The 13,889-nt window shown below is 36.3% G+C and overlaps 1 protein-coding gene across 2 annotated transcripts; it reads right to left on the reverse strand.

Moving 5' to 3' along the window:
- Window positions 1-63: 63 nt before the first annotated feature.
- prpf4ba (pre-mRNA processing factor 4Ba) lies at window positions 64-13,714 on the reverse strand. Of its 2 annotated transcripts, XM_056477704.1 has the most exons (16): window positions 13,547-13,713; window positions 12,754-13,211; window positions 12,039-12,645; window positions 11,087-11,227; window positions 10,190-10,336; window positions 10,029-10,110; window positions 8,521-8,728; window positions 6,679-6,752; window positions 6,264-6,354; window positions 5,965-6,112; window positions 4,401-4,538; window positions 4,168-4,321; window positions 3,966-4,080; window positions 3,458-3,609; window positions 3,276-3,362; window positions 64-1,523 (listed from the first exon to the last, which is right to left on the reverse strand). In XM_056477704.1, exons 1-16 carry the CDS (start codon window positions 13,591-13,593, stop codon window positions 1,320-1,322), a joined length of 2,853 nt encoding a protein of 950 aa, XP_056333679.1. In that variant the 5' UTR covers window positions 13,594-13,713; the 3' UTR covers window positions 64-1,319. The 2 variants fall into 2 exon arrangements, with proteins under 2 accessions (XP_056333679.1, XP_056333671.1); XM_056477696.1 differs by having other exon boundaries at window positions 12,039-13,211; window positions 13,547-13,714.
- Window positions 13,715-13,889: the final 175 nt, after the last annotated feature.

The following is a 13,889-nucleotide window of genomic DNA, read 5'->3' on the forward strand; positions in this document are numbered from 1 at the left end:
TATATATATATATATATATATATATATATATATATATATATATATATATATAAAGATTTCAGATGCAAAAGCCTCGTCTGTTTTTGAAATTGTATTCTAAATCGAGCACTTTTCACAGCCTGTGTTGAGTTATTAAAATAACCTACTCATCGCCAAAAAAGGAAAATTACTGAAGCTTCACACAGGATTATCTTCTATTTTTCAACTAATATTTCTGATGGCACCTAGAGGCTTTTGCATCTGAACTCTTCAATACATATATGTATACACAAAAGTGACCATAAAGACATTTGTGCTGTTAAAAATTTTATATTACCAAATATTTGCAGTTCCTAACAACTTTCTGTTGTTAACGGCTGCTAAAAATTATGCTTTGCCATTACAAAACATTTTTAAATTTGACTGGGATTCTTGTTTTTACTTTATTTTTGAACAAATAAATGGAAAAACATTAGAGAATCTCACCAAAAGTTACCCTTTGAATAGTGTTCTGCAGTGCATTATAGTTCAAACAATTATAGCATATAGTATATGAATGTCTAAAGTGCCTCGCAATGTTTTGGAACAGAGCAACAGGGTTTCATTATGTCCATTTTTATAAACGACATTTTGTAAACATGCAAAGGAAGCCAAATACGATTTTGGATTTGAAAAGAATGCAAACTGATAGTGCCATTTGTTTTGAAGGGTTAGCTTACCTTCAGTGTACCGACAGAGGTGTACAACCTGCCTTTACAGATGAGGTTTCCCTGCAGACCAGGTCAAGCAGGACCCAAGACCTCAGATTCAGCAGAAACACACCTAGGGCAAGGGGCATGCCGTCGACCTGCACGCCAGGTTGCGTTCTCAATCTCACACCTAAGGGAGGGCGGATATAGACAGCATTTATGCTGGCCTCACTCATGTCACACTCTAAACAGTCCTTGGTGATTTGCTTTACATCAAATTCTAGAACTGTGCATAAACTATAAGGTGTGCCAACTGGGTTTTCTTACATTCTGAAGTGTAATATCAAATATATCTGACATTAATTTCATTTTAGCTGCTACAAGAAGCTGTGTATAAAGCATGCAGTCTGAACAATATAGAGTATCTTGAAAGCATTCTCTTTACATCATATAGGGCGTCTTGTAGGTCATCTAAAAATAATAATAAAAAAATAATTGAAGAAATATTGAGTGTGTCCTGCTCTGAAAATTATTACAATCTGAAATAAAAATAAAACAGCATGGCAATAAAATATGCAAAAATCTTTTGTTTTCTGCGTCATATATGCAGATACAAAACCATCATGAGTCTCTGAGGTGTGTTGCTGGTGGTCATATTCTCTCTTGGATGAAAGGATGCTGTAAAGCCTGGTTGATGGTGATCCGTTTGGCCGGGTCCAGCATCAGGATCTGATCCAACAGATCTTTCAGCTGAACAACCTTCTTTCGCTGGTCCTCTGGTAAAGCCTGGCGACCCACCATGTCCATCGACAGGTCCTTAGTAGGGTTAATGGTGCTCATGACTGTGATCTTTTCCTGCAGAAAATGAATGAGAAAAAAGATAAAAGGTGAAGGAAAAACATGCACACCACCTTCAATTGAAGTGTTACCAATATTTGTACCTCTACTAAATTAATTGGAATATAGTGTTGAAATAAAAATGCATATAATTAGTTCCAAATTGACAATAACATATAACTAAAAAGTTATATTCTTTGGTTTTTAATCATATCATTTCGTTCAAAACTCTAGTAGCCAGGATGTGAGAGACATTAATCTTTTGCTTCCTGAGCACTGGCTGAGCAAAAGTAATGCAAACGCTAAAGACAGGGTCCCAGTGATTGTGCCTTTGTCTTTGTGAATCCATTCAGGCTGTAGCACTGCCACATAGTGAGTGTTTAAACAAAAAAGACATGGTATGAAATAAAAGGAGATTTAACTGTGTTGTTTTTAAACACTATTTATTGCCTTAACGTAAAGTGTTTCCTGTTTACTTGTCACGAGTGACATTACGCATTGACGAATTCCCCATACATAGGCCCACACGGAATCTGCGTGCGCAGAATTCCACAGAGTGTCTGCAGATTTTTAGCCCATCATTAATTCTGTTTATTTACTTGTGTAAATGTGTAAATCTATATTTATTCCGTTTTTAAATTACAGTAATGTTATTGACTAATATGAAAATGTTCATCTGATTTATGTACAATGCAGTTTGTAAAGTAATATTTTATGTCTTTTAGCAATATTTTCTATGATAGACTTGCTTTGTTTACCAGATAAAGTGAATCTAATTGGATTTGCATTTTAAACATTAAATAAAAGTTAAAAAGATATTATATTTTATTTCATATATTAAGGTTTTAGTTATGATACTCCCAAAATAATTCCGCAGAAATGCGCAGATTTTTACCAAAACTCAGCAGAAATGGCAAAATTGCAGATTCCGTCTGGCTCTGCCCATATGTCATTTAACACTTGATCGGTGCTTTCGAAGACAATAGGCTACAAGACCATTCATGAAGGACATTTTCATTTATGGAGAGAGGGTGAAAGAGGTGAGGAGATTGCGACTGTCTGTACATTGCTGTTTTTGCCTGCGGGTTACTCGTTGGACTTTCCCTGAATCAGACTCTGATTGCTGTTGGGAAAGAGCCTCAGGACAGCAATAATGCGCTCCTGGTGAAGGACTTTATGCCGGTGAGGCACTCCATGTACACAACTGGACTGCTGTTGTACATCGTGATCTGGTTTCATTTGTAAATGTTTTGTATGCATGTTGGTTTACTGTTTGTGATCATTGTGATCTAATATATATTGGAGGGTGTCCATTTATCCATTTGTTTCTATCTGTGATACAATTAGATCGGTCCTTTGCTGGATTGCGAATTGTTATTTTTTTAAATGTAAATTGCAGTGAACGTTACAAGGCCAATGAAACTCTTTTGTTGATAAACTTGTCTGGACAGGTTCTGGAACTATCTACCACATTTACATGACTTGTTTAGCCACTGCCTCCTACCCATAACATTTAGACTTGTTTTAGACTCAAGACTTGTTAGACTTGTGTTAGAGTCATGCGGACTTCATGAAGATGCTGTTTGACTGCTGAACAACCAACACATTTCAAAGCATTCTGCTTGTACCGAGTCTCCTGGACTGGGTTCTTCAACTTTACAACAATAGCAATATGGATTAGTGAAATCCTCAGGAAAATAAGCAGTTTTAAAATAGTGTACGAGTATGTTTGCCATTATATTTAAAGTGAATGAAATATGTAACACTTACCCTTTCAGTGACTTTATCAACCTCAGTGTACAAAAAGTTTAAGTTTTGGTCAAAGTGCTGGTCCTTGAATAGACCCTTCCTGATCATCTGTGAATAAAGATTATTTGTTATATTTGAAGATTATATTCGTACTCCATTACGTTCTAAATTTCATTTTAATTCCTAATATCTGATGTACTTACCTTATTAGGCAATTTTCCTTTGAGGTCCATGTTGAGCTTCAGCATGTGGTTATTGGTCTTCCCGGGAAAAAGGATTTTCCCTGTGTATAGTTCATAGAGAGTGCAGCCTACAGACCACATATCGATTCCGTAATCATATGACTTTCCAATGACTGCAAAAAAAAGGAGAAGAAAAACGTAAAAATCAAGTTTCACCTACAATCAGGTTGGGTTTCATGAAACTCTTGATTCTCAATATCCAAAGGGGGTTTCATCTCAATGGACGTCAATGTATTATCAAGAACCACTGGTAATGATTTTGTTTTGCCTATTTTTTTTGCCTCTCAAGAAGCCGTTAGCCACTGACTTTCATTATGAATCACCAATGGCCACAACTGTTATTCAGCTAAAGAAAAAAAACTTTCTATGGAAAAAGAGGTTTGTGTTAGACGACCTGAGAGTAAACCGTCTCTTTAAATCTATAAATCAAGCACAATTGCTTTGTTTGTTCATTTCACAGCACACTTACTGATCTCAGGTGCCCTGTAGAAGCGGCTGACCAGGTATGGAGTTATGTCATTGTCTGCCACATGTGACGCTGAACCAAAGTCACACAGCTTGAGGATGGTTTTGGATTCATTCACCTTTAGGGTAAAAGTCAAATACATTACATATAAGAAATCAATATTGAAGCCAGTGTGCAATATTTAAGGCAAGAGACCTCAACTCACCAGAATGTTGTCAGGTTTGATGTCAGCATGCAGGATGTTGCATCGCTTGAGATGTTTGAGGGCCAGGAACAGCTGTTGGCTGTAGGAGCGCACAGCCTTGATGTGTAGCCCAACGTCCTTGCCATACTTCCTCAACACCTCCCGCAGGTTCATGCTAAACCAGAAAACAAGACAGCAGCTTTAACAGAAGAATTCCAATTCTATTTATGTCATATCTGTTGACTGTAATGTACCTGAGTGGTTCGAATACCAGACACAAATGCTGCTTATGATAAAAGTGTCTAAAAAGGCGCAAGCAGTGAAATTTATCATCAGCATCAGCGTCGTTCAGTTTCTTCAGAAACTCCAACTCTTTGAGGCCTGTCTTTTGCCTGTGAGAGAAAAACAACCATGTGAAGTGCACATCCTCTCTAAATCTTATTGACTGTCTTGATCAGGCGTCACCAATCTCTCTTTTTTTTTAGCAGATTTTAGCTATAACTTTCCTCAACGCACCTGCCTGGAAGTTTCAAGTATACTATATAGCAGTGTTTCCCAATCCTGTTCCTGGAGGCACACCAACAGTACATATTTTGGATGTTTCCCTTTTCTGACCCATTAACTTCAGATTTTCACAGTCTCTTCTTATGTTCTGCTGAGTTGACTCAGCTGTTTGATTAGGAAGAGGTTGAAAAGATCTACTATCGGTGTGCCTTCAGGAACAGTGTTGGGAAACACTGGTGTGTAGGACCTTGATTAGCCAGTTTCATGTGTGTTTGATAAGGGTTGAAGCTAAAATTTACAGGACACCGACCAGTGCCGGCATGTCCCACAGGCAATATAGGGGGCCCCACGAATGCCTCTTTTGTATATTTACTGTAAATGAAAGTGTGTAAGTGCGAGGACGAGCACGTAGGTATAAATCATGAACAATGTGCATTGCACAATGTACAAACCCCATTAAATGTATTACAATTCACAACGACCATGAGAAAAAAAATAACCTCCACATTTCATTAAAAGAATATCTCTGTATAACTAATACATGACAAATAGCTGAAAATGATAATAAATACACAACAACAGTATGAATAAAAGCAGAAAATATTAGGCATACCCATCAGTACCACACTCTATTTTGCATAACAGCGCCCGCGATCGGCTATTGGGTAAACTAGAATGACGTAACGCATTCCCACAGATCTCGCCAAATTGCTCACGTTCGATCCAAACCCGGAAAAAGAATTTTAAAGTCTTAAGTAATATAGCGCTTGTGTCATTGCTTTTTTTAATCAATCTTAATCGAATTATTATTTTAAATGAAATGACATCCAAATGGCATCTTTCCGGAGCCAAAAAAGGAGGAAATGAAATAAAGAGGAAGAAAAGCAAGCTAAATAGTAAAAGGTATGTTCCACTACGCATAGCACATTATTTAGTAGTACTTTACAATACTTGCAAACTTATTTGTTTAAATCGGAGTAAATATTTTTACATATGTATTACAGTATAAATGTTACAGTTAATAAAAATGTATACACAATGCTTTCCTCTCACTGTTTTTACACCAGTGGGTCCAATTTTTTTTTAAACTCTCACTTCAATTACTTCAACCCTACGGGCCGGAACTGACACAGACCCTCCAGGAACAAGTTTTGTGACCTCTGATCTAAATAAATCCCTACAACATAATTTATTAAGAACATCATCATTTTAGACATAACCAACACCATATGCTGTGGTTTAATAAGAAATCTAACTGTACAAGACATAAGTGTTTAAAGGCATAGCACTGAGTTATTAGGGGTAGTCTCTTACATCATCTCATTGTTGCGTATTATTTTCACAGCCACTTCCTGATTGGCTCGGGCCAAGTCTCTTGCTCGGATCACGTTACTGAAGACGCCCTGTCCAGTGTAGCCGTACACCGCGTACCGTTTGTCCAACACCTCACCAATGTTCACACCTGAATACATTAAGACAACAATCACATTTGTGACTCCTTAAACATGAAACTATGGTTTTGAAAATGTGTCAAGCTTGTGTTATACAAGTTTTCATATTCTAAATTCTGTATAGATACACATACAGCATTGTTTACAAGACAACAGACTCACGGTAATATCCCTCAGCATCCGTCCAGTTATCTCTGAGACTCGGGTTTTCCTTGAAGTCCTTCCCAATTCCTGCGGCCCGTAACCTGGCACTCTGTGTAGAGAGATTAGATGTTGATGTGTCATTGTCAACATGATTGAATTGATTGAGTTGATTAAAACGTTCATTCACATTCGAGTGACTGACACCATTTGACAGTCTCATGGGCCTCTAGATCCAGTGAGCACCATAGAGTCAGATTACCCACTTGGGAAAAAAAAAAGCTTTGAACAAAGTTTCCAGTACAGAAACAACAGCCTGCAGAGGACTATGCAACTCTACCTCTCTAGATCCCCTTACATGAACAAAATCAAATCAAATTCCGGGGCTTGCAAAGCCACTGACCTATGCAATGGGAAGCAGGAACTGGCTACTCACATCAAAGTATGCAGCAAACATGTCATCTGACTCTGTGAACATATCAGGGGCTGGAGGCTTTTTTGAATTTGCACCTAAGGGAGAAGAACAAAGATGCAATGAAAGTAACAGACTTTATTGTGTATCAGATATGGCTGCACAATATATCGTTTCAGCATCGATATTGCAATGTGCACATCTGCAATAGTCACATCACAGTAAGTTCAATGTTGAGTTTATATATTGGGATTACAGTTAAGCAGGAACAAAGTACATTTTTGAAGTCACTAAAGGGTTTAACCATATTGGAGAGTTGGAAAGTTTATAATTGTAAGGCTTGTGACGATGTAAACAGAAAATTTAAAGTATTCAGACACACAAATTTAAACTGTTTGTAACTTTAACACAGGTGTATTTATTGAACTATTTATACAATGAAGTAGGGCTGGGTGATTAATCGAAAAGTAATCGAAATCAACATTCCGAACCTATAATTGATCTAGCTTTTCCAGGTAGATTATTTTCAATTACTTTCCTTACTACATGTGGTCAGGTGACCCCGTTCTGTTAGCCACACTTTGCAGACACATCTGATCTCTGGTCAACTGTTTTAGGCAATGCATGTTTTAATTTCAGTTGTTCAACATTGATGTTTAACAAATAATCAAAGATAAAAGATAGATAGAGTTTTCCTTCAATTATTTTAAAATCAAGTAATGCACCCTTCATTCAAAAAATCTCTCACTTGTAATATGTTAGCACATTCACTGTACAAAACCAGTCAGTGAACTATGAGTGCAAAAAGAATAAAAATAAAGAAATAAAATAATCGTTCATTAATCGTTATTGAGTCAAAATGTTCAATTAATTGAGATTTTGATTTTAAGCCAAATTGCCCAGCCCTAAAATGAAGACTATACAGTGATTTTTCTTATTTAGATTTGATTATTTAATTTTTGTACCTAAATAATGTGATATAAAATATTTCACTTCTATCTTCCTAATAATCCAGAATGAATAAATCAGTTTCAAGAAGAGCTAATGAAGCTATCTGGTGACATTGCATTCATATCACAATAAATACCGCAGTAAATCACAATGACAAATTTTCCAATATCGTCCAGCCCTAATATCAGAACATATTTTCTTGCATTACATCAAATAAGAATTTATCATGTCACAAATTTCAATAACTCGTTTCATCTTTCTACAGAACTGATATGGCTGTCGTCTTCAATCTTATACTGTACTGACACCTGCTGGAACGTAGCAGAAATCAAATATGTGCTATCATAGAAACTAACCAATGGAGCTTGTCATATATATATATATTTCTCTTTTGCACAAACTAGATCAATAAAATCTACTACAAATCACATTACAGTGTCACATTACATGGCAGTTACCATTTTTCAAGTAGAATTTTCTAGACAGTGATTAGATTCAGATTTTTTTTGTTCTATTTAAATGCGTTTCTCTTATAGGGGACAAATAATTCACCGTTTTATTTATCATATCATTTAAATGCAATGAAAAAGGGCTCAAAAATACACTTTTTATTGTGATTATTTTGTAGAACAAACAATAAGATTAGTGTTTGTGAACAACCAGACTTCACCCTCTACTTGTTTCAAACCTGTATGAGTTTCTTTTCTTCAGCTGAACACAAAAGAAGATATTTTGCAGAATGTGTGTAGCCAAACGGTAGTTCTATTGTATTTTTTTCAAAAGTCAAAGAGCTGATTTAATGTTTACCTACATTCTTCAAAATGCCTTATATGATGTTCAGAAGAAAGAAGCTCATATACTGTAGCTTTGGACATTCATTTTCATATAATTACATTTTCTTTTCAGATGACATACCATTTTTTTCTTGGGAGACGAGACTATACTTGGCCTTCACGTTATCCTCAAATGTGTCCAGGTTCTCTTGCTCGTAGGCTTTGACATCGGCGGCCACGCGCTCAAGAATGTCATCAGGTGATGGGGATCGGCTGTGAGTGCTACTCTGAGGACTGCCGTGATCCGAGAGTCCTGACATGTTGCTGTCCTCATTCACAGGCTTATATTTCTGTTCAGGACACAACACATAAACAATCATACAATGCTCAAAAAGATCAAGTGGTTGTAAGATCAATTTAAAAATACGTTTACCATCATATTGAGGCTGCATTTATATGATTACATTACATTAAAAATGTAATAATGTTTTATATTTAAAGCTTTTTATTAGTGATGTGACATTGTGCACAGAGGCTTCGAAGCATGTATCAAAAAAACGATACATCTAGCAGTGAAGCAGTGTGCCGGAGCTTGATTCGTTTTGCCATCATCGCGTAATCAGTGACGTCCGAAGCTTCACTTCGCCTATACCCACGTGACTGCTAAGAATTTTGATTCAAAGGTTTAAACACCCCAATGGGTTAGTGAAGTGTATAGCGAGAGATTAGCCGTCGATTACATACGTTTCTACTGTTTCAAAGCACTGCACCGGTCCCACACACTAGTAATTAAACTAAAATACAATAGTAATTTATAATGAAAAGGTTTTGAACCATACTAAAGTGTATTAGCGTATTTTTTACAACTATCTTTAAAGAAAACCACTGCATATCATTGTATAGTGTTTAACGGAGACCAGCTGGCGAGCGCAGCGCGAAAGCTTCATTCACATAGCCTCCTCCTTAGTGCTTTCGCTTACCATGCCAGAACCGCTGGTTCGATCCCCGCTTGGAACGAGCGGGTGGGTGAAGGACTAGTTGGAATGAGATAAATGTAAATACTTTTGAATACCTTGGATTTTACTACAGACATCTGTGGTGTAATGTAACATACCTTATGTGTAAAAACTACAGTAATTGAGTTATTTGTTTATATTACTGTTGTTGTATTACTACATGAATGAGTTGGTCAGTTGTGAACATTTGACATTATTGCTACACAGTGCTTTCCCACACTCTAACCAGAAGAGGTCCTCATCGAGCTCTGATTTAGAAAGCGAGTAACGAACCTTTTTCCAATTCAATTGATTCGAGTGCTTCACTGGTTCAGAAAGCTTCATTTCACCATCACTACTTCTTATTCCCATTATTAAATGACTTTCAGCAGCCATTACTCCAGATTTCAGTATGCCTTTAGAAATCCTTCTAGCATGCTGATTTGGTGCTAAAGAAATAAACACTTGTGCTGCTTAGTATTTTTATTAGAAAAAAAATACATCATTTGTTTGAGACCAAAATATTTTTGAGCATTACAAATCTCTTTACTGTCACTTTGGATCAACAGGATAACAATGTTTTTTCCCCAATCCTAACCGAACACTATGCTTAAAACAAGGTAGAAACCACTGCAGGGATTAGAAGTATTCTGACCTGCATTATGGCCAAGCGCTGAAGTCTCCTCTGCTCTATCAAAGCCTCCTCGTCCTCTTCATCTACGTCATAATCCTCCAGCCTGGACAAAGATAAGTATTCATGATCAATCTAAATATGATCCACAACATAAAAGCAAAACAGCTTTTCTTGATACGCACACTTCCTCGTCCGAGTCCTCCTGCTCAGCCTTCATTCCTTCAGACAGACTGCCCTTAAACATGTCCTCTCTTTCCTTGCTTCTTCTCCTCCGCCTCTCCTGTGATCTCGAACGCATCGGCTGTCTGCGCTCCATCCTGTCACGTTCCCTAGATGTGCACACCATTAATGCAAGTTTAATTACACTTGGAGATGATAAAATGACAGTGCAGAAAAAGACAACTGTCTGGGGATTCACACCTATTTTTAATCTGTTTAACATTCACAATATAATACAAATGTAAATAGTATGGCATCCCAGAAGTGTCACAGAAAAGCCTAGTTGTAATGAAAGAACTGTAATGAAAAAAAAATGAATGTATAGTGCTCAGCATAATTGCATTCACCCACATTACCACATTGGTGCATTTAAACAAAACATGCGATATATTAAACACATATATTTATTAAAATAATATTTAAGTCACCAAACATATTTTTAAAATTGAAAGATAACAATTAAATTCAAGCAAAATCTTGCAAAAAAATTACAACCTACAAAATTTCAACAAAATTATTTCAATTTTTTTGCTTCTCTTGATTTTTTCTCTTTTTTAAATTTGTATTTAATATTTTTCTATAACATAAATTTGGGTGTATTAGTTTTTGAACCGTTATCGTAAGTTATTTTGTTACATAAGCTCCAGATTTTGTTCAGTACTGACTAATCTAATGTTAATGCTATTAATAATATTTAAATGTTAATAATATTGTAAAGCTTCCTATTAAAAATATGAATTTAAAAGAGAGATTTGTGAGGGGTGTACTTATATAGCACTGTAATTGTGATGCTCTTGGACAGGTGTATACTCTAATGTATAAAGACTTGACACTATTTAAAGTTACAGCTAAGGAGTCACCTGTGTCTGAGAGGAGACCTGCTGCTCCGTCTCCTGGGAGAACGGGACCTTCGTCTGAGAGGCGAGTGGTTCAACCTTCGTCTAGAGCTCATAGAGGGACTGTCTTCCCTATGGGCTCCTGCCATGTCACGAGATCGCATTCTGTGAGCACAACAAAACAGTATGAAAGAGACTTTAAATTTTAGTAACAACAAGGCATGTTTGTATGATAATTAGTAAGAATAAATTTTATTTTATATAATTTGACTATAACACACACACACACAATATGCAAATAATGAGTATACTTTTAAATAACCTATATTTTCTATTGTCTGCTTATTTTGAGTCATTTTATGTATGATTGTATTTTTTATATTTCGCTTTTAGCTCATTTTTTGTGTCATTTTAGTGCTTAATCTTTACTTTATTTGAGTTAGTTACCAAGTCAAAATTTCTCATTTTCATTGAAGTTTTTTAAGACATAGTTTTTCCATCTATGTATATTTACCTTTATAGCAATATTTATTTTTTTTAGTTAGAAGCTTCTCTTAATTTATATTTTACAATATCTATATTTAGCATTATCGCAGCTATTTTCCAAAAAAGTTTTTTTTGTTGTAGTTAACAATAACAAAGACTAATAGAAGCTTTAAATTTGTTTCACTGAGATTTTATTAATAGATTATCACTTTTTCATTTCTTTATTTATAAAGTTGAACTAAATATTTGTTTATTTCCTTTAATCCTAGCTTAAAACAGCTGAAATTGTTTATTATATATATATATATATATATATATATATATATATATATATATATATATATATATATATATATATATATATATATATATATATATATATATACATTATACTCTATTTCAATTATAATATTTTTTTATAGCTATTTTGAAAAATTAGAGCAACTACACAATGTTTCTATTAATAAACAGTGCTAAAACAGAAAGTAACCTGTCACTGGAGAGTCTCTGGCGCTCTTCTTCTCTCCGTCTCCTCTCAACTGACCGAGATCTGCCTCTCCTCGGTGGAGATCTATTGTGGCACATAGATCTGTCCTGTCTGGATGCCCTGTCTGTGTTGTGAACAACAGGTAAACGTTCTGGTGAACGGTGGCTTCTGGGCTGCACAGATGGGCTGAGTCGATCTGGACCTTCTTTTCTGCTAGGAGATCGATTCTCTTTCCCTGAAGAGACTTCTTTTGAGGGGGCCTTCGCTGGTTTCTTGTCTCTGTCAACTTCTGGCAAGCTTGTGTTTCTTTCTTTAGAATCCGATTTGCTGCTTCTTGATGAGGATCTGTGGTCTACAGTTTGCTCTTCAGGCCGTGTACTTGATTTTCTGTTGCTTTTGGCTGATGAAGATGGCGCTTCCTTGGATTTCACAGGAGATTTGGACCTACGACTTCTATCTTTGGATCTGTCAGTGCTCCTTGATCGTCTCCTCTCCTTCGCTTCACTGGGACCACTAGATCTCTCACTGATTTTAATATCTAACCCAGTCATACTCTCTCTTTTTTCAGATTTATGGCTCTGAACTGTCTCCTCCTCAGATTTGCTTCTGCCTTCAAGCACAGAATAAAATTGTTCATGGTTTACATAATCCTGTTGCACATTTCCACCATTCCCCTTAACCGTTACATGCTCATAAAGATCTTTTCTCTGTGGCTCACCATTTCGCGCAGCCTCCTGGACCTCCCCATCCTCTGAATCGGAGTTATAACCCTGTAATATCAGTCCCATACCTGACTGCACAGACCCTTCCATTAGCTCATTATCAAGCTCTGCCTGAATCATGGCCCTCTGTTTCTCCAGATCCTCCAGAGCAGCAAGGTCATCAAGTCTGAATCGCTTTGGAGAGCCGACTGCACCTTCATACTTAGCAGAACATTCTCTGTCATCGCGAAAAGAGTCTCTGTGTTTCCGCTTATGTTTGTGTTTGTATTTGTGCTTTTGGTCTCTCTCATCTGGTGAAGAATATTTATGCTTTTTGTGCTTGCTTCGATGTTTGTGCTTTCTTTTCTTGTGTTTTTCCACCCTGGCAAAATCCACGTTATCTGCTTTTTTAGCTCCATCTTCACCAGGTACACATTCATTTTCATCCACACTGTCAGAGCTCTCCATATCATCTCTATTTAAAAAAAGAAAAAAAAAGACCAATAGAACAATATTAATATTATTTCCGACCAGCACACCAAAAATATGAGGATAAACTACCACAGTTACGAGATTTGAAATAATATTTTGTTGTTTTTTGTTTGAATAACCGTTACATACAAAAAGGGAAAAAACATACAGATGATTCACGTTGACCATAGAGACAGAAACGTGTTTACAGATATTGACCGAAAACTGCATATCAGATAAATTTTAGGCAAAATTGTTAACCTTCAGTACCTGTAACTCGCTGTGTATATTTCTAAAAAGCACAACAATGTGACATAGAGTACGTAAAGTATTACTTACACATAATCCTTCGCTATTGTTTTGGCTAACGCGTCCATGTTCGCCATCTTGATTTTTCCTGGTGTGCCGAGTCGTTTGACGAAAAGAGTCGACTCAAAATTCAGTCTGGGCGTGATACTTGAATTTGCTTAAACTAAATCGTGAAACTGGCCTCCAAATAATTGTTTGAAATGCTGTCGCAGTTTCTTCTCAGTATTTATTACTGTACTGTACCTATCCGCGAACTGAATGTTGGATTGAACCACTGAGTCGACACGCATTAGATTTAGTTCATTGGTGTGAATCATTCGTTTGAAGCTTTTTCAAACCACGCATGTGCACTGTGTGCGCAGACAAACGAACG

Source organism: Danio aesculapii, chromosome 2 (assembly GCF_903798145.1).
Source record: "Danio aesculapii chromosome 2, fDanAes4.1, whole genome shotgun sequence".
In the NCBI taxonomy this organism is placed as follows: domain Eukaryota; kingdom Metazoa; phylum Chordata; class Actinopteri; order Cypriniformes; family Danionidae; genus Danio; species Danio aesculapii.